At 43.2% G+C, this 21,373-nt stretch overlaps 1 protein-coding gene across 5 annotated transcripts in view; it reads left to right on the forward strand.

Annotated features, from left to right (window-relative positions):
* TRAF3 (TNF receptor associated factor 3) overlaps positions 1-16,397 on the forward strand; it is a 72,413-nt gene extending 56,016 nt beyond the window's left edge. For all 5 annotated transcript variants that reach the window (XM_075426597.1, XM_075426596.1, XM_075426600.1 and 2 more), the window contains 3 exons: positions 1,974-2,114; positions 7,124-7,298; positions 8,540-16,397. In XM_075426597.1, coding sequence (XP_075282712.1) covers positions 1,974-2,114; positions 7,124-7,298; positions 8,540-9,111 — 888 coding nt within the window. In that variant the 3' untranslated portion in view covers positions 9,112-16,397. The remainder of the gene's footprint in view (positions 1-1,973; positions 2,115-7,123; positions 7,299-8,539) is intronic.
* The last annotated feature ends 4,976 nt before the right edge of the window (positions 16,398-21,373 follow it).

Genomic DNA, 21,373 nt, shown 5'->3' on the forward strand with positions numbered 1-21,373 from the left:
ATGCAATTAGGAAACTATATTTAGTGTTAAAGATTTCTTATTCACAAATTACCATCAAACTAGAATTACGGAGTTAGCAGTGACAGTTCTGGGTGATTAAGGGCTGCAGGACATAATTCTGTTTTTCTTGTGTTCTGTAGAACTGCGTGGAAAATCTCAGTACAAGACAGGCCCACGTATTATAATGTGTACAAAAATGGAAATGTAATGCTAGTGACACAAAGTGTAACTGCCTTATGATTGGGAGGCCTGGGGAGGAAACAATGAGAAAAGGGGATGTAAGATAGCAATTAATGAAAGAACTCTGATTCATTAGGGAAAACGACGACACAGAAAAATTAAAGTGGCTACCCAGCAGACCTGAAATATGTGGGAGGCAGGGCTATTAGTTTAAATTTAAACTTCTGGAAAATTTTCTCTAGTGCCTAGGCATGCGTTCTTTCAGCCTCGAGATTGGTTCTCTCTCTGCACTGGCAAAATGAGCTTTGTCTCATTTGTTTTGAGCCTCTTCTGCCAGTTTTTCATATGTAAAATTGAGAATCCCTGTAGGTGTGTGTATGCATGCATGCTATGCTATACTGAAAAGTAGGTGAGCACAAATACTATGGTATCTGTATATTTTTGGGCCCCTGTCCAATGAACTTGCTGAATGCCTGTGGACTTTTGCAGTCCATTGTTTAGTTTAGGCTAGTATAGAGATTGGGATTACTTACTTTTTTAAAGAGGCTAGCGCCTTGACTCTAGGAATGCAGTGACACTCAAGTGATTCCACTGTGTCTGATTAGAGGGCAGTTAAGGTGGTGGAATTCTACAGTGGTACCCATGTCAGAGTTAAAAATGGCTTGACCTCGAAATAGTATCTGTATTGGGAGTGGTGGTGTAGATTTTTGAGGGAACATGAAGCATCCAAGTAATTGGTCTTGATGTGGAATGTTTATCAAGATTTTCATGGGTCAAAAATAGTGCTGCTTCTTATGCATATAAAGATCTATCTGTGTAACTAGTCAGGGCGTGTCCAAATGTCATTTTGTGTCAAGGGTTTGTTTTCTGCGTTTTTGCAGCTGAATAATCTTGCATGGGGAGAAAGAATTTGTGGTTGGTTGGTTGTTTTTTAAAAAAAAGGCAACCCACCACCACAAAGGAACCCCCTTCCCCAAACTACATCGATGAACAGAGCACAAAATAGTGTGAAGGAGAGTACTTACTGTATAACTTTCATCCCCAAGGCGACAGGGTATACGATATTCTTCGAACAAGGCTCATGTTTTAAAATCAGAATGAGTCACTAATGAATGAATTCATAAAATGTCAATACAGAGAGAGAATATAATCCGCAGCCTATAGCTCTTTAGTCTTCTCTACTAGTAGGTACCATTGGATTTTCCTTCAAATGCATGGATCCCTTCTGTATTCACTCATTTCAGGAGTTTTCATCACCATCGCATTCTGTGAAGCCAAGCCAGTCCCATGCAGATGATGATTTTCCTTGAATTTGCTATAGATCAGGATAGATTGGAGTAGGTGGGGAAGAGAAATGCTTCCCGTTCCCAACTAGCGTTTCAGCTGCTCGGCTTTGCTCTGGTATCCCTTCTGTATAGGGCTCGAGTTCTGATGTAGAGCTAAATAGGCTGTTTCTTCTAAACTCCAAGCAACTCCCAAGTCAGTTAGTGGAAACCAGGAAACCAAGCCATTAAATAACAAACTGAATAAAGAAAAGATTATGCTTAAACACAAGTTCTTTTGCTGTTTGTGTATCCCATCTGCACTTTCATTAGCCAAAGTTGTACCAGGACCACACTGTGAAAGTGCAAAAGTAGCTATCAGAAGGTTGGGGTTTGTTTGTTTATTTGCAAGACATGGAGAGAGATTTTACTAGGATCTCACCCCTTTCATGTGTGTAAGATAGTTTAAAACTAACAGTTATAGGTATTTTTAATAAACTTTGGCAGGAGTAATTGTAGAATTTTTTCCAGGTGGCCTTGCTCCAGAATGAAAGTTTGGAAAAGAACAAGAGTATACAAACTTTACATAATCAGATTTGTAGCTTTGAAATAGAAATTGAAAGACAGAAGGAAATGCTGCGGAATAATGAATCTAAAATACTTCATTTACAGGTAAGAAATTTAGAATCTCCCCATTAAAGCAGAAATGGTAGTATCTTCTGTTCTGTGCCTTTACACTTGTGAAGTGAGGAGTTCTAATTAAAAAGGGGGGAGAGAGTTTAACTTGCTATAAAGCTATTCTGATTTTTTTTTTTTGTTTCTTTCTGGTCAGTAGCTGGTTTGTTGTGTTTGTTGGAGGAAGACACTTCACTAAAATACTGCAGTTGCCTAGCCTACGTTAAAACCAAAACACCTGTTTAAAAAAGGAGAAGACTGAAAGTAAAATTACAGATATTATGTGAAGAATAATCATAATTATTTTTTCTTATCTGCAAAAAATAACTGCTCAAGGTACTACTGTCAAACTGGAGGACAAGATTAGCACCTTAAAAATGTCATATGTATAATGTATATTTCTTTTCTACTTGTTGGTATTTTAACAAATATTAATCATAAGTGAGATCAGTCTCATGTGGAATTAAACTAAATGTAGTACAATGTATTTGAATACACTTTTTAAAATCTGTTACTGTTTTCCTCCTCCTGATGAAAATGTGTCTAATTATTGCTTTGCCAGTAGGTCTGAGTTTCTTATTGTGTGGTATGAATCACCTGGTCACAAGCCAGCACCAAACTAGAATTCCTCTGGATGCACTAGCATGGTGCTTAGCCCAAGCTGAAATTCTTTACTTTGCATTCAGAGCTGGCTTGGGAAGTGGATGCTGGGAATTTGTGTCAGTTTGAGTGATACTAACCACAATTAAGGAAGCCTCAGGACATACATAGCAAGCTATTGTGCAGGTATCGTTTACACATTATTTTAGTATGCCTGCTGCTAGAGTATCAGATACCTGCTTTAGCATCCAGCTTAAAGGAATGTAAATAAAATTATCTTTCTTGCTCACTATTTACTTCACATGCTAAACTGCAAATGTCGATAATCAAGAAAGATAGGAGTACCTAAAGTAGAGTATGGCTAAAATTCAAAGGGTAGCACGTTCAAGAGCTTAGAGCCTTGAGACCCTCAATGTTGGTTTATAAGGAAAACTCTTAAGTTCAGCAACAGCAGCATTTCACCTGATAGCCCTTATTTCTTTCCATGTTTTGCCGATGTAGTAACCAGTTTAGCCTGCCTTAGTCATTGTTATTTGGTCTGATGGTAGCCTGGGACGTGGCTGCATGCTTACAGTATTGCATTCTGGCATTGGGAAGCTAATCCTTGTATGTATTGATATTGCTGATTGTATCTACCAGGAGGTAAGTTAATTTGTAAGCCTGGGATCTTTACGCATGCTGTCTCGGTAACCAGTGATGAGAGGGGAAAGGGAAAAAACCTAGAGCAGAGTGTTTTGTGATTGTCTTGATGACATATTGCAATATTGTTGATTTCCTCAAGCTATAAGAGTCTTAGCAAAATCAATTTTCAAATGGTTTATGTTTAGCGGGAAAAAAAATAAGCAGAAAAAAGATTGTTGGCAGATTCCGACTAGTGGCTTTTTCATGGTGATAAGCACTGGAGTGGATGTGTTTTGCTCTTACCCCCCCCCACTTTTCGCCAGCTATTTTAGTATAGTTATTTTAAGCCAAACTGTGTTTTACAGCTTTTTCAAGCTGATTCCTTCCACTTACTGGAACTTCATGGTTCGGTCAGGTTGTTAAGGGCATCCTAGAAACACACCTCAACTTGGTTTTGCCTGGACAATATGATTAGCCTCCTGTTGCCTACTAGGAGTTGAAGAAGTTGTTACCTGGTGTGAGCCATCCTTTTTCTGGGTTGCATTGAGCAGCCACGGCTGTACAAGAGCCACAGATAATTCCCAGTGCAGAACTAGCCAATTCAGGTCTGGACAAGCGCTACTTGCTTAGTCCCCAAGTCCTATGCGTGCTAGTAATTTCTAGTACAGTTTCAGTATCAGTTGTCATGTAGCCTTCTCTGGCCTGGGAACAGCTGTTTCACTGAGCACAACTGGGATCATCTGCACTGCAGGGTGTTTGGAACAACCAGTGTAAATGCATCAGAGTTGTCTGGGCACCAGCAGGAACCTCGGCCTTGAGAGGTTTTGATTCAAATTAATTCTGTATGTACCAGTCTCTAGGGAAAGTGTTTTTACCAAGAGAGTATGTGGTACTTTTTCGAGTGCTGTCTTGTGGAAAGGAACTTTCACATCCAGTATCCAGTCTTCCTTAGGAGTATATGGAGGCATATTAGTAAGCCAAGTCTTAAGCTGGGTGTGGACATATGAGGTACTTAAAGACAAAAGAAACAATGGCCTTATGAACATAAAGTCATTTGATTGGTAATACGTTCCTTCAAAGGATGAGGATGTATGTTTTGTTTTTCCAGTCAAGGAGTACCTTTGGTTCCTTTTCTAATGTGTTCTGTATCTTTTCAATTTTGCTCGGATCAGTTGCAATGAAAAGGTCCATTAAGATTATTTGAAAGAGAGAGAACTGCAAATATAACTTTCTTCAGTTCCTCATGACATTTTCTAAATTCTTTTAGTAATAAGAGTGCTAAAATTCTGGAAATTGTTTATTAGAAATACCAAACAAAACCTAAATGAAAATCAACATCAAGAAGAGCTTGCAGTGATTTGCCAGGCATATAACTCTGGATTAATGATCTGGAGAGGTCAGTTGCTGGAATAAAAAGTGCATGCAGAAAATTGATATCTACTTGAAAATTTATGAGTACAGTGCGAGACATCTGTGTGCTTTCTAATGGAATAATTAGAGTGAAAGTCTCCACTGCTGCATTAAATTCAGATTTAGTACATCAGTATCTCCCAGCATGAGGGAGGCTGACTCCCTGTAGGGTAAAAAGATAGAGATCTGACTGCTTTTTAAAAACAGAATACAAGTCTATTTCTGATTATTCCGTATCTCTTGAATTCTCACAAAGAGGTACAGGAGATAAAATACTACACATTTGCTGACGTGTAGTAGAAGCAGCTAAAAAACAGAGTTGGTTGTGCATGTACAAAGGTACAACGTTGCACGCAGGTTGATGGAGAGAAGTTCGTCCCTAGTAACAACTTCTAGTAAACTTCTTCCAAAAGAAGAATAACTTACAGTTCTTCTGCGTCTTTACCACTTTCCCAATTAATTTAAAAATGTATTCATTTTGTTTGATACTACGTTAGTGCCAAGAGGTCCCAATGGGTAATTAGAGCATCTCTGTGTGAGGCACTGTACAAACCCACAACCATGTTACTGTTCTTGCTTTGGAGAGTTTGTGTTTTCTGTGAGTAGAGGAAAAAGACGAGACTTGGGCACAACCTGAGTTTGCTTTTGCATGTTAACTGTGAACTAATGGCCCAATCTTGTGGCTCTGCTCTTTCAGCATTCATTCAGGCCATTCCATCATGTATTACCTTTTATATGTATAGCTAACAGCCCTTCCCTAATTTATTTTCTGATTACCATCAGTCCAAGTGAGAAGGTGTGACTGTGTTGGTAGCTGTTGATTAGTACGTTCAGGCAAGTTGCTTAATCTATTCAATGGGACCATGCCCCTGCATTTATGATTCGGTACACAGCTTTCCTTCACCAAGCTGTAGTTTTGCAAGTGAGATATATAAGCTGTTTTAAAACACCAACTTAGAAATAAATAGTTAATCTTGAAATATGTTAGATTACTCAGTGGTTTTGAGACACAACAAAATATAACACTCCTAGAACATTATTTTGCTAGCTGGTTTATCAAATTGATAGCCTTCAATTAATTGTTACAGACTTTCAGTATAACTGAAACCAGGTGATTAAAAGCAAATGCCTAAAAGGGGAAATAAAGGTTGCATGAGGCAGAAGGGTTTTCCCCATCAGTGGGGAACATTGAATCCACATGGCTAACCAGAAGGCAAATGCAAAATAACTTTATTTTCTTGTTTTGTACTCAACTGCAATTTTTTTTAAGAAGTGAAAAATCATTTTTATACATGTTGACACTGTATAACTGTAAAGTTAGATTTGGAATTTAACTGTAGGTGGTAGCAAAAGTAGTTTCTTGTCTCAAATATTTGTGTTATCATTTGAACTTCACAACTGATTATGGGGTTCTGGCTAAAATTCCTGCTAGTCCATATTAGCTGTGATAACGTAAAGTGCCATATATTTCTTGCATCAGATTTGAGATAGTCTGGGAAATATGTTCTGCTTTATATTTGTGATATACGAGGTGCTTGCCATGTCCCTCTTTCAGAGAGTATCAGCCTTTCTGTGTATTATTTTCTTGAGTATTATATTTCATGCCTTTCCAAAATCAACTATTTTTTTTTTTTCTTTGTTTTCTTAAAAAGACTCAACCAGCACCTTCAGGACATGTGGCTTACTCAATTTAGGGAGTAAGAGTGGGAATTTTAAAAGTGCTTAGGGGATCAGAAGTGGTAGTTTTGCTTACACTCTTGAGGGCTTCTGCTATGGTTATGGGCACATGATAGCTTAGGTTTTGATAACTGATTTGTGTGAACTTGGAGCTTGCTGATGCCACTGTATCTGCACACATACGTACTCCTGCTCCATGTATGCAAGAGTACTGATGTTTTTGTGGAGGGGTAAGTTGTTTTGCTGTTACCCAGTGATAAACACATGCACATGAGCAGCCACTTGTTTCACACCATGGTAAGTTGTGCACATACTTTGTTGCTTAAGTACTCTGACACAAAACCCAACAAATATCAGCCCTTAATATCAATATAGAGACACTAAGAATATTGTTCTTGCATTTAAAGTTTTTTTTCATTTAGACAAGACCATATTAACAATTCTTTTTTAAATAATCGTGTTGATAATCCTGATAGTGTTTTAATATTAATACCTATGCAGCACTAAAGATTTTTATAAGTGTTTTATAGTTGGGCTATTAATCTAAATTTTCAAGGTTTGTGTTATTAAAATATTTGGCCTAAATGAAACTTCTCTATATTGGAAATGCATCTTATTACTGATATATAGTCCTTGTTTAATTTGCGTAAATTAATGTCTTTTTCTTATTTTGACCCATAACTTACTGTTTTATAAAGCGAGTGATAGACAGTCAAGCAGAGAAACTGAAAGAACTGGACAAAGAAATCCGTCCCTTCCGACAGAACTGGGAGGAGGCTGACAGCATGAAGAGCAGTGTAGAATCACTCCAGAACAGAGTGACTGAGCTGGAAAGTGTTGATAAAACTGCAGGGCAAGGAGCTCGAAATACAAGTAAGTGTAAGCAGAATGGACTGAAGTACTCAGCAGCACTGTTAAGAGCAAAAAGATGTCCTTTGAATGGCACTCCCATCGTGATTTTTGTGTGGAAGCATCAATAATGCTGATTCTTCTGATTTTTTTATAATAGGGAATGGCATAATCCAATTGTTGATGATGTGGCATTGCTTCAGTGCTGTTACTTAGGCTTGATTCTTGTCTTTTATTTTGTTTTCTTGACCTGTGTCTTGATTACAGTGTTGGTTCATTGTAAATAGTTTCTCAACTGATCTTTGACAGCTAATAGCTTTCATCAGCTTCTTTAAATATGGTCTTGGTATTCTGACAAATTTTCTTTTATTACTCCTCTCCCCCATGAATGGATCACTGGTGTGATTAATCCACCTGAAACCACCCACCCTGTACCTGTTGGAGGTACATTTGATCCAAAGAAAACTGTAGGATCTGCCTGCAAATAAGGTTATTGTTGTGCTTACCGAAGAAAGTGAAAACTGAAGTTTAGCAAGATAGTGTAGATCATATGTAAGTGTTAAAATGACTGGGACAAAGAATTTTGTGTTTAAATAGATCTGTATAAAATAGGCCTGCCTTACGAATTCGTCTGCTTCTCAGTATTGTATGTTGGCCAATTTTGCCAGTGTGCGAAGACAAGAGTAACATGTTCATATGAGGGAGAGGGGACATAAAAACCAGCCCTCCCTCCAAACTAAAGAAGTGGCCATATAATGCAGAGCTAAGCTTGAATTTTCTGTTCTTTTCTGATGAATTTTAGAGAAGATACCAGCTCTACGCTTCTGAGACAAGTAGTGTCTGAGTATTTCGAGTGATCAGTGGTGCTTCTGAATTTCAGAGGGATTATGTAGGATGTGTGACTACTTCCAAGGTCTTTGCTGCTGATAGCAGTCTACAGATAATGCTAGCAAAGTCTCCTCTCAAAAAAGGGAAGCCTCTGTAGTTATATTGCTTAGTGACCAAACAAAATTTGTTAGGTGATTTGAATGTTTGAATTTTACTGCATGTGTGATTAGCACCTGTGTTTGTAAAATTCCCAGTTAAGCTGCATACTAGCTGGCCAGCTATTGTCTGTGGAAGTTATTCACTGGTGACCGAATGCACTTTGATTCTTGGGAGGAAAATGTTTGCATATAGAACAGCAGCACTGGCAAATGATTTTTACAGTCTTTAGGGGAAAAAAAAACACTTTTCCCACTCCTGTCCTTTCTGTCTCCTAACAGGTCTGCTGGAGACACAGCTGAGCAGACATGATCAGATGCTGAGTGTTCATGATATTCGGTTGGCTGACATGGACCTCCGATTCCAAGTTTTAGAAACTGCCAGTTACAACGGAGTGTTAATTTGGAAAATTCGAGATTATAAACGTCGGAAGCAAGAGGCAGTTATGGGGAAGACTCTGTCCTTGTACAGCCAGCCCTTTTATACTGGGTACTTTGGCTACAAGATGTGTGCCAGAGTTTACCTTAACGGAGATGGCATGGGAAAGGGGACGCACTTGTCACTGTTTTTTGTCATAATGCGTGGAGAATATGATGCGTTGCTTCCTTGGCCCTTTAAACAGAAAGTGACTCTCATGCTCATGGATCAGGGACCGTCTCGACGCCACTTGGGAGATGCTTTCAAGCCAGATCCAAACAGCAGCAGTTTCAAGAAGCCAACTGGAGAAATGAACATTGCATCTGGCTGCCCAGTCTTTGTGGCTCAAACTGTTCTAGAGAATGGAACGTATATTAAAGATGATACTATTTTTATTAAAGTCATAGTGGATACATCGGATCTACCAGACCCCTGACATACAATGGGGGAGGCGGATTAAACAGAAGACAACTCCATTTGGGGGTTTTGTATCAGTTTGTCTTCAATCAGAGGTCCTAAAGCTCACAGAACCACCTTGTGGAACAGATGGAAGAGTTTGAAGGCATAACTGCATAGGGTCCAATTGCGAAAGTAGCAACACATTAAGAAATCATACCATGGTATATTTTTTAATAGAACTAGCAACACTTAAGCTCTGAAGAATCACTTATCCCTCATGAGGATAATGATTATGGTCAGAGAGGATTTTTTTTTTAACTTATTAATGATCTAGTCAATTGGAGGTGAAAAGACATATACAGTATGTGCTGAATAAATTACTGACTTTTATTTCTTTAAGCTAGAATACAAAAACAAAAAAAACTTCACGTGGGCTAGCTGGAAATTGTCAGCATGTTAAAAGAAGAAATGATGAAGTAATGTTGCAATTATGATATTATTTGAAAAACTGAGGTGCAATCTTGTCTGAAATATAGTATATTGTCTTTTTAAGGCCTCATCTGGTCTCTGTTTTAATAATTACTTTGTCAGAAGATCTTGGAAAAGTATCCATGTCTTCTTAAAAGTATCTGAATCAAAATCATATTTTTATTTAAAGTTCTATTGTTACAGAAAACATTTTATTTTAAAACTGTTGATAGACTGATATTTCTTGGAAGAAAAATAGAAGATATCAAACACTGGTTATCACTTGTGATAGGAAAAAAAACTATTCAATTCTGTTATTTCTCTTTAGAAATGTAAACCTACAATATATGTCGTAGTTAATGACACTATTTCAAAATTAAGGAAAAATCACTCATGGATGCTGTGCATCATTATCAGATTTATAATTGTTTTCACCCTAAAATAGGGCATTTGTTGAACTTTGGAGTTCTAAACGGAATCCTGTACATTTTTTAAAGTTCTGCCCCATGCTTTCCAATCAAGCTATATATGTTGCACATTATGCTGTCAGCAGTATATAGTATTTTCAGTATTGGGGAGGAGGATTAGTGCTGAAAAAAGCCTGTATGTTTGTTCTGTACTAGCAGCCATTGCTTCTTAAGGACGAATCAGCGATGTCTTAATATAGTGATGGTGGCTTGCATGCATACATGTGCCTTAGATGTGCTGTGCTGCTTATAAACCATGGCTTTTTATTCAGATTAATTCTGATATCTGAACTGGTAGTTTAAATGGACTTCAGGCATAATGTTTAGCCTTGTCTTCAGAGCCCTTAGGTACCTTGCGATATACAAAACAGAAGCCAAAGCCCGTTTCTTTGGCTTCTGGAGCTTCTATGACTTGGCCATGGTGGAATCCATCTTATTCAGGTGCCAAAACGTTATGCTCAGTGCTCCTATGGAGCTTGGAGTGGACAGTCTCCATGGCCACTGTGAAGGCGGGTGACATTTTTCCTCTAATGCCTGTGGTTGTAAGGTGGCATCACTTGAAACCGACCCATCTGAGAACTATGCGGAGCTGTGAATGTCTATGCTCATGACAGCTTTTCATAGCAGGCAGGCATCCTAACGGAATGCACGGGCTTCTTTCTTACAACAGCCTGAACTGCAGTGGAAAGCATTTGCTAGCCCTGAAACATGCTGATTGCAACCTGCTGTGTTCATCTGCTTCTATTTAATAGCCTGTGACAAGCAAGTCTAGAGACCTAGCCTGACTGTGGTGCTCTTTAAAATCCAAGGACCGCGTAAGCAGAGTGGACTTGCGCCACTGCGTTTTTAGCCAGCGTGGGCTTGAAAGAAAATGTTGCATCTGAGCCTTTTGAATGTCAGGTTGTATCAGTTTTCTGCTTTTGGAGGCATAGTCACAATTTTTGTCTAAGGTGCAGTTGAATTCATGCCTTTGTATTTCAGCTTGTCTGCCGTTGTCTTTTTTGGCTGTGCCTTCACACACAGTGCCTGCAAGAAGTATTTATGAATATACAATGCATGCTAAGTGGTCTTCATGGGTTTTCCAGGCACCTGCTAGGATACTGCCTGCTGCTGACCGTCGCAACCGTCAGTGGCAACTTGTCTTCCTTTTCTTGCCTTCCATTGTCCAGGTACTGTACTCCCTTTATGGTACGTAGCTGTCAACAGGTGCAAGCTCAAAGATGGAGGCATGTGCTAGCGTGTGATTCCTAGCACGGAAGGAGGACGTTCTGCACAAGTGATAAATATCTATAGATATACCCGCATCTATATCTCTAGATATAATTATATGGCACTTGCAGTTTTATGCAGGCTGCATAAGCAAACCCATCACGCTTCAGGGCGAAGGTTCGCTCAACTTGTGTCATTTTAATAATTGTGAATGTAGGCAGCTGAGCTTTTGTGTTTGTGCATCACAGAATTTTACTGAAAACAGGATTCCCAAGTGGAAATGTCCAAAGGACTCTCCTCCCATTGCTAATGCATATCTTGTAAACTTAAATGAAATCGTTTGGCCATCTCAAAACAGTTTATATCCTGTTTTAATGTGGGACTTGGAGGAGATTTCGAGTATAAGCAGGGCCCAGCATATTCTGCAGATTTGTGACTACAGTTTCCAACTCCTGTGACAGAATTGCGCTTCTAAATCCAGGCTCTTTAAAAGAGGAGGAAAAAAGAGTTTCCAGCCTTTGTGATTGAAAGAGGACTTTGAAACATGCGAAAAGTGTAAACTGATAGGGAAGTCTTCCTGAGTCTTCACAGCCTAAACTAGTAGCTTTAAGAGATCTGAATATCTCCTCTTGGTGGGATATTGACTCAGAAACTTCATAGAGAAGTTTAAATACGAACACTGCTAACTATATTAATGCCGATCACTGTAGCAGAAACATCAGTCACTGTTGTATTTCACAGATCTCTATGCTGCTTTCCACATCTCCCAAGTGCCAAAAGCACCAGCTGCCAGAATCTTCAGCTTCACTTGGGCAGCTTTTATAATGCAGTAATGTGCTATCAATATAAAAATATTTTTGCATATATGCTTTTTATCACAGTTAATAAAATGGAGGCCTACTGCACTTATTTTTTAAAACTACATGAAGCTGCCAGAGAATTTCCAGTTTCCCAGCCCTGCGTACTGTGAAATCCAGGATCTTGCTACACAAATGTAAACACCGCCTGCTGTGGAATACCTGAAGCCTTGACTGTAACACCCTTTTCTCTGCAGAACTCACGGGCCATCTCTGTAAGAGTTCTTACTGTGTACATAGAAATCGGTTTCCTCTGCTTTCCAGCAAGGAGTATGTAGCATTTTGTGAAAACAAGGCCACTGTATAATCTCTGAATTGAAAGGAAAAGATACCTGGTGCTTTACTCAACACTTTCAATTATTTAACCTTTTCCCTCATCACTGAAATGCCCTTTATCCTTGTTTCTGTATGTTCCTGACCCAGATATCCAAAGTTTTCTAGGGACTGTCTGTTTAAGGTGATTCATGGGGCAAAAGCCTGCCCCCACATATACTCCTGAACCCCAGCTAACACCAGTGGTGTGCTGTTGTTGCAGCGGGGTCCCAGGGTATTTGCGTAACTTTGAACAGAGTTTCTTCAGTTGAACCTTTTTTTCCTCTGCTTAGTAATCCTTAGCAGCGCACAACGGAAGTCTCTTGCTGGTATTCTTTCTTAACGATGACGCTCCGAGTTACGTACAAGCCTCTTCTGTTTCCAGCTTTCGCTAGGGAGATTCCAGTGTGTGACAATCTGGATGTTGCCCTTTTTGTACGCTCTTCAGCACGGGGTGAGCGCATCTGTTACCTAGAAAGTCTTGAATTCTAAACAGGATGAAACTATTTGGGTGTTTAAAGACCAACCTGCGATTATGATGCATGACCATGTCCGAGTTACATCTCTGATCTCATTAGAGGGGTCTTGTTTCAGTTACTGTCTACATGGTACACCTTCAACTGCTGACTTACGATATGCAATGTTGATTTCAGCCTTGTACTGTAAATGTTGTTTTTCACAAAGAGAATGTGCAATAGGAAAAGGGGATGGATGGGTGGCATAATTTTGACAGGGGAAGAAAAATGTTGTGGGTAACATGCTAGCTTTCCTATAAACATGAAATACAGTTTATTTCCTTTTCCCGTGGGTTTTCCTACTTGGAAGAGGAAAGTTGAAGACATGTGCCTGTTTCTGTGCCTGGTGAATTTCTCAAATGCGAAGATAATAGAGATTTGTGTTAGTTGTAATTCAAGTGTTGAACCCATGAATGTTCGGTTGTGATTGTGTCGCTCGTTTTTCTCGGCTTGCCACAATTATGGATTGTGGAGATGGAGTTTGAAAGCTACCACCTATTTGTATCTGTATTCCATCACGTGGGATAGGCATTTCACCAACAATGCAGGGTTTCTGTTGTTGTTCTGTTTTGTTTTTAAAACACTGGTGCTGTTTGGTCCAAAACAGAGAAGCGTGAAGGGAGTGACAAGATAAGTTGGCTGCACCGCAGAAAAGTGAAAAATGTGACTGCAGTATTGATGCCTTGATATGATTTAACTATGCAAATATACAAATAGGTGAGGGGGAAAAATTCTTGGGTTGCAGACCTAATCTCTTACTTTTTGCTCTGTAAATTACTCCTGCGTGTGTAGGTACATACATATACACACAGACATGCATGCACATCTATATGCAAAGTCTTTTCTTTACGTAGAAGTGATGAAGCAAAACCCTTTCCTCCAAGTTATACTTGATCAAGTGGTGCAAATATAACTTGCTGCTGCTAAGGGAGGATCCTGGCTAAGGGCAAGCTTTGGATTCACATCTTCCAGGTTCGAAGACCTGTATATAGCAAACAGTTTGCTTAGCCTTTCTGAAGACCTTGGAATGTCATCTAGGACGCACGTTCTTGCTCATACTCTGCTAAATTGGATATTCTTGTATTTTAAACATAATGATGAGCAACTTGTTAACTGCAAATTCTGCCCTTTAATTTGGGAACAAAAGGTGATAAAAAACAGCTGGACCTCTTCCTGGAATTCCTGTTCTGTTCAGTCAATACCTCTGTATTCTGGTTGACCTAGAAGTCACAGCTACTGCAATAAAAACGATTGGTTCGGGAACTCAGTCTGTCTGAGAGTAGGTTTCAGTGCTATGTGCAGCGTACTAAGCACTTTGCATCTGCAAACGTGTTCTCACATCAAGTGCTGTTTGTCTTTTCTGGAAAAAAGAAATCGAGGATGAGGTGTGAAGTGACCTACCCAGAGGAAGGAGATCTCCTGGAGCCGGGACTGAACGAGAGGTTCCAATTCCCTAGTGTTATCTTCACATCACTAGGTTTTACTCTCTTAGTAGTCTTGTCCCTTTAAAGGAACCAAAAAACAAGTTGACATACCTTAAAGACCCGCATCAGGACAGTAAGGGCTAGAAATAAACACACAAGCTGTCGTGATTTGGGGTCATGTGTGGATGGTAGCCCAGCCGTTACTCACGACTTGGCGGTGCTCTGCACAGCCTGCAGAGGGGAAGGCCAGCGCCGTGTGTCGGTGTGACCAACAGCAGCAAACGTGCGTCCTGCTCTACTTGTTCAGAATCACCCAACAATATCCGTCTCATTTGCCGCCCCTCTTAACTGAGGAGGGGGAATACCATTTTAAGGTGAAGTGGGTTCATCTTTGTTCTACCAGCCTGTAGTGTGACTGACCATTTCTCTTGTGGGGCTTTTCCCCCTTTTCTTTACACCAAACTATGGAGGGCTTAATTGTTCTTTCCTGCCTCTTAATCCAGGCCTTTGCTGAGAAGCACCAGACAGGAAGGTTGTGGAAAGCTTTGGACTGCTGATTCAGGGACATCTTCTTAAGATTTAGAAGAGTAGAGATATACAACACGTAAGGGATCTGACTATTCCTATTTCTCTTCTAATTTATGGTCAAGACTGCAGCTTCTGTCTTCCATTTCATGATCTTAGTGTAGACACTAGGCTGTGTTTGTGTAGGTTTTTTTCCCTCCAAGTTAGGATTAGTTCCTTAGGGTTCAAATAAGTTCTAAATTTCACAGAGAAGCACCTGAACCAAAATCCTGGATCCAAACATCCCAGACTTGATGTGGAATTCAAATCTGGATCCCAACTCTGTGGCTTACTAACCTACCCGCTTAGGGAAGGGTTTGTTGTCTCTACGTGGTGTTTGTGTTTTTGGTCCTTTGGAACTAAGCCTTTAATTTGGTTGCCAGTTCTGCAAGGACTTTTTAACTTCTTAGCAATGCCGGTGTTCACACGCTCCATTGCTGGCAGTGTGATGCGTAGTGATAAAATTTTGACTCTGTCTAAGGGTTACTGAGATAAACCAGCATTATCATTCGTAAAGGTCATTTTCTTGCGTAGTGTTCTGAGCTTTGGATCTGAATATAGCTCGCATCTGAAAGGACACATCTTCCAACTATGACCTGCATCACTGGCAGAGAGTTGTATAATCTGTACTTGTGGAATGGGAAGGTACAAGCTTCCATCGTTGCCGATGCATCATGTGATCCACCTATTTGTTTTTGTTATAGCTGTTGTTTGGTTTATATATATATATTTTTTTTTAGTTTTATAGAAAAAAATAACAGGGGAAGTTCAGGATTTTTTCTACAAGGTATAAAACTCCAATGATTTAGTGGTGACTAGAGCTGTGACAAATACCCCATTAGGAGATGATGGGCTAAACGAAGGTCCATTTCTCTTAGACAAGTAGGATAACCATTAAGACGCATGGAACAACGTAATAATCGGGACAACTAAAGCTGACATTTGTTTCCAAGAAATTCTGTAAGAAGTATCTATGGAAAAGACATCAGTGATCAAGAACGGTGTACAAACTAATGTGTTTGAAACTTGTGTATCCATTTCTTTAATCTCATACTCTTCAGTGAACGGTACACTTGTGTTCAGTTTTATGATCAAAAACAAAGACCAAAGAAGGCCAACCTCATTTGATTGTGTATATTCTGCCTGTCTTAATTATCAATAGCTGTAAGGATACAGTGCAAGTGATCTGGTAACCAGTGGTTCTCGTCCTTTTCTTTTAGGGGGAAAAAACAACTTTAAAATGTATAATTTATTGCTCAGCAATAACCATGTTGTTAAAATAATAATAAAAAAAAAAGGAATTAGCAACATGTCTTAATTTCCCAATAGCATTATTATATGTTGTATTTCAGTTTATTGTATATTGTGTTTTTGTATTTATTTGTGTTTGGAGGTCTTGCTATGTCTTTTTGTGTTTAAATGCTAATAAACAAGGACAGTGTGTAAGAGTGTAGAATGCCAAACTCTGAAATGCTAAACTGTGTTATTAAAGGAAAAATAAATCTAAGTAGGAAATCATATTTTTTAAAAAAAACCTGGTGTGTTGAATGTGAGTGACTGCTGTTGACTTGCAGATGGCCAGGGTGCATCCTTTGTCCTCTCTGAAGCGCTGCACGCCGGCTGTTCAGTGCTTTGTGCTTATGCACCTGGTGGACCTTCACTGTGGCATTTCCCTTCCTCTTCACCGGAAACTTGAAATAACTTTTATCAGAGTGCTGTTTTCCACACGATAACTCTGCTAGAATAAACTAGGTGGTGGTGGTGGTGGTGTCAAGAGTCCTCGTGCAAATAGAGTAGAAATAATTGAAATAGCTTTTTTTGTGCATTTGCGGTATACCACTTTCCCGAAGAGGTGCAGGGAGGGAGAGAGAGTGATGGGGCTTGAATGTCTGAAAGCGGAGATTTGGGTTTTTTCTTCTCCAGTGTCTTTGGTGACTCTTCTCAGCTCAGAAATGCTTTCAGGTGTGTGTTTGAAATCACGGAACACAGTGCAATCTGTAGCAGCAGCACGCTCTTTTGAAATGACTGAAGCAATAATATTTCTACCGCATTTCGGGTTCCACCTGGTGATGAAAACCCTGGTCCCCAGTGGCGACGTACGAAGGGCGTCCCTTCTGCCGGGCACTGCGCTCATCTGTCTGTCCTTCTGTGTCTGCTTCCCTCCCACCTCTTTCTCACTGAAATTCCCCTTTCCCCCCTTTCACGTCACTGCAGGGGTATCGCTGTGTCCAGCTCTGCTCGGAGGCAAGGCCACGGTGTCTCAGCAGAAGCCAGCACCACGCTGCCGGCACCCAAATGTGACGACGGCCTGGGCAGCCGCTACCGGCGTTTGCAGCAGGTCCTCGGGCAGTGCTGGGTGGCGGAGTGCCTTCTCCTGATAAAGTGGGGACACCAGCCACCATGCAACCACAGGAAGGTGGGCACAGGCACAGGGAAGGGCGGCTGAGGGGGGCAGGGGGTGCGGAGGTGGATGTTCCCTGCTGCTGCTGAGAGCAGGTGCTGGGAAGTGGCTCGCTGGGTGCTCTGCCATCCCCTGCCCTGCTCATCATGCTTTCCACTTGTCCTCCCGCGGCCGGCACTCAGGGCTGCGCTGCCGAAAGCTCTTCACATCTCGCTGTGGCACCTGAAACGATGCTGAAGTTCCTTGTCTCCCTAATGAAGCGGGTTAACTCCGAGCAGAGCCCTCTCGAGGAAGAGCAGCCTTTGCAATCCCCAGAGCTCCTCCTCCTCCCAAATTTTTTTGCTTGGTGCTGCTCAGATGTGACACTGGTGTTATTAGAGCGCAGCAGGAAAGGTGGAGAGGAAATAAATTGCTCTAAACACCAAGGCAAACACCGATTCTCTCCTCACCTCCCTGCTCCTCCTCCCCCAGCAATGACTCGTAATTGCAATGATACGCGATACCGTTCCTGGCAAGAATGAGTCTTTTTGGAAGGTTTCGTCTTCATGACAGATCGCAGAAGGCAGCCAGCAGCTTTGCCCCGGCGGGTGATAGGTTATTGAGGGTGGCAGGAGCAGAGGGCCAGCTCAGCGAGAGCAGGGTGAGGAGCTCTCCTGGTCACAGAGGGTGGGCTGCAGACACATATGTTGCCCCAGCCTGCACCTGCTGCTGGGGCCGTCTCTTGCAAGAATAGGAGGGGGATTGTTTACATTTTTTGGAGGTTTTCCAGTGTTTCAAGACTTGGCTTTTCTTGCTGTCTGGTAAGGAGAAGCATTTTCAAAACCTCTGACATCTTAGTCCTACAAGTGGACCTATCTCCTGCTCTCCAGGGTAGTCTGCTTCGGTGTGGCCAAGTCCTGGAATTGTTTGAGGAAGGGGAAGTACCTGGTGATGAAAGCAAGTGTCAAAAGAGGTGATTTCCCCCGTAATTCCCCAAAGCCGCTTTTCCGTGAGTCAGTTGTGCCGTTCCTTCCGGCACGCCTGGGTTGAGCCAGGGTCCTGCACCTGGGGAAGAACAACCCCATGCACCAGTACAGGCTTGGGGCAGACCTGCTGCAGAGCAGCTCTGTGGAGAGGGACCTGGGAGTGCTGGTGGATGACAGGTTGACCATGAGCCAGCAGTGTGCCCTGGCTGCCAAGAAGGCCAATGGGATGCTGGGGTGCATTAAGAGGAGTGTGGCCAGCAGGACGAGGGAGGTTCTCCTTCCCCTCTACTCTGCCCTAGTGAGGCCCCATCTGGAGTACTCTGTCTGGGCTCCCCAGTTCAAGAAAGAGGAGGAGCTACTGGAGAAAGTCCAGCGGAGGGCTACGAGGCTGATGAGGGGACTGGAGCATCTCTCCTATGAGGAAAGGCTGAGGGAGCTGGGCTTGTTCAGCCTGAAGAAGAGAAGGCGCGAGGGGACCTTATAAATGCTTATAAATATCTCAAGGGTGGGTGTCAGGAAGATGGGGCCAGACTCTTTTCAGTGGTGCCCAGTGACAGGACAAGGGGCAACGGGCACAAACTGAAGCATAAGAAGTTCTGTCTGAAGATGAGGAAGAACTTCTTACCTCTGAGGGTGACGGAGCCAGGGCTGCCCAGGGAGGTTGTGGAGTCTCCTTCTCCGGAGATATTCAAGACCTGCCTGGACAAGGTCCTGTGCAGCCTGCTGCAGGTGACCCTGCTTTGGCAGGGGGGTTGGACTAGATGACCCACAGAGGTCCCTTCCAACCCCTACCATTCTGTGATTCTGTGAGCCCTGGAGGCTGTCACCATCAAGTAATGTGCGTGGCTTGTCCTCGTTCGGCCAAAAGAGGTGACAACCTGAGTGTCTTCCTCGGCGAGGAAAGTGAGCCCATGCAGCTCTTCGCTTCTAAGGGGTGGCCACTGGAGCTGCCTCTGGCATTGGTGAATGTTGCACCTGTGCATGCTCATGTGTGTCTTGTGGGCAAGGGTACAGCCCCCGGGAGGTGACGGGGGGGCCAAATTCCCACCAGCCAGGCTGGCAAACACGGAAGGGACCCTGGAGCCTGAATTCCACACCCCAGGCTCCAAACTGGGTTAAGCGATGTCTGGCCGCAGCTTGCAATGCTGGTTGCAGAGGGTGGAAACTTGTGTTTCGGCAGCATCCCTGCGCTGATTAGAGGCAGGAGTTGTTTGCAGTCATTGCTATGGACACTTGGTGGCTGCTTTGTGCCAACAGAAGCTCCCGCAGAGGAGCTGGTTTGGATCAGCCCTGGCTGGTAGGAGTGGCATCTGTCTCAGCAAGCCCTGCGCCGTCAGCCCTCGCCCCTCTGGCAGGCGTCCCAGGGCAGGCAGTTGAGGCTGGTAAGCGGCTCTCAGCCCTCCGAAGATACAAAGAAGTCTCACCTGAGCACAGGGGCTGGGTGAAGTGGGCTGGTTGAAGTGTCTGGCAGGGTACGGGCTCAGGACATGAGAGACAGGGCTGGTTGCTCAGATCCCCACATCCACACTGCTGTAGCTCCACAGCTGCTTCTTGCATCCATCCCCAGCAGGAAGCCCTTGTTCTCCTGCTCTGGATCATGAGTTAAGAAGCGGGTCAGGGCACAGCTTTCAGATAGCTCCGAGATCAAACGTGATCCCCTCTGGTGACTTCTCCTGCCTTGCTGCTGCTCAGGGAAGGTGACCGTGCGGCTGCTGGAGGCCTGAAAGTACCAGGCAAATTCCTCTTTCTGAAATGGTGCAGAGTCCCAAAGAGGGTTTGTCTCCCAGGGTTTACTGAATATTCAGCTTCACCTCCTGACTGGCCCCAACATGGTGCCATGTCTCTCCCAGGTGGACACACAGCTCCTCTTCCACTGGGCACTGGTCCTGGCAATACAGATTGCACTGCTGCACCCGAGACTTTAATGTTTTCTTAAATAAAAGGAAATTCCACGTGGGGTCTTACTCTGCCCCACTGGGTTGCTGCTAGGGGCTGCCTGCTCTGGGGACAGGCGCGAGGTACAGCAGCTGGAAGGGCTGTCACCTGGCAGGATACTTCTCCCCAGTTATTCAGGATTAGCTTCATGTCCAAACCCGAAGCAATGACACACCATGCCAAGGAGACCAGTAAATAATGTGAGCCTGGGTACAGCCCGGCCTGTCAGCGTGTCCCAGGAGCAGCCATGTTCTCCTGCAGGGGCATCTTCGACACCGGAGGGGCTGGAGCCAGCTGGCTGCGGCATGGCTCTGCCCTCTCCCCTCTGTTTGAGGCCACAGGGCCCAATACAGCTGTTGCAGAACAATTTTTCCGTGTGCTTAATGACTTTCTATGTGTGTAACGGCTTTCTGGGGTCGGTGCTGTTGCAGCGTGACTGTTCAGAGAGCTGCACGGACTGTGCGTGAATCCTCACCTCCAGGACTGATGCTCACAGCCGTCGCGACTTCATGCCCAGCACTGGGCTCCCTTTCCAGCTGCAGAGTGCTGGGGCTGAGGACTCGTGCTGGAGCAGACCCTGGTGTTGCAGGCTACGACTGTTTCAAGGGGCAAGAAGAGCTGCAGCTGCACGACAGGGAAATTCAGGAGGATGGTGGCTGTCCCTGATGGGGTTTTGGAGGTGGCTTTGCTGGCTTGTTGCTAAGTTTGTGGCTTTGATGCCAGTTTATCACTCGGTGCTGGGAAGGTCAAGCGCCCGCTGCGCACTGCTTCCCCCCCTGCAGCGGCGATGCGCTCGCCCTCCCCAGGGGCTCCCCGGAGAGCAGAGGGGTGGGCTGGTGGCAGGGGGTGAGGCGTGCTCATCTCTGTGCTAGGGCAGCTGCTTTCGTTTGTGGGGACTGACTTCTGCCTCCTTTCGCCTTCGTTTCCCTCTCCCTGTGACTGCCTGCTCCAAGCCTCGCTCCTCGGCAGCCTTCCCTTGAGCCTGCCCCGTCTCGGGATGCAGCAGCATCTTGGGGCTGTCACAGCACCTAAAGCTGGGTCAGAGAGGAGCGTGCTCCGGCCCCAGGGAGGCACCCACAGCCAGGACCGGCTTGTTCCGTCCCCTGGCTCCCAGCAGTAACGCTGCTGTGAGCAGCTGGTCCCAGTAACGGGGTTTTGCTGGGGTTGCTGTAGCTGCCCTGC

The sequence above is a fragment of the Opisthocomus hoazin genome, chromosome 7 (assembly GCF_030867145.1).
Source record: "Opisthocomus hoazin isolate bOpiHoa1 chromosome 7, bOpiHoa1.hap1, whole genome shotgun sequence".
Classification (NCBI taxonomy): Eukaryota; Metazoa; Chordata; class Aves; order Opisthocomiformes; family Opisthocomidae; genus Opisthocomus; species Opisthocomus hoazin.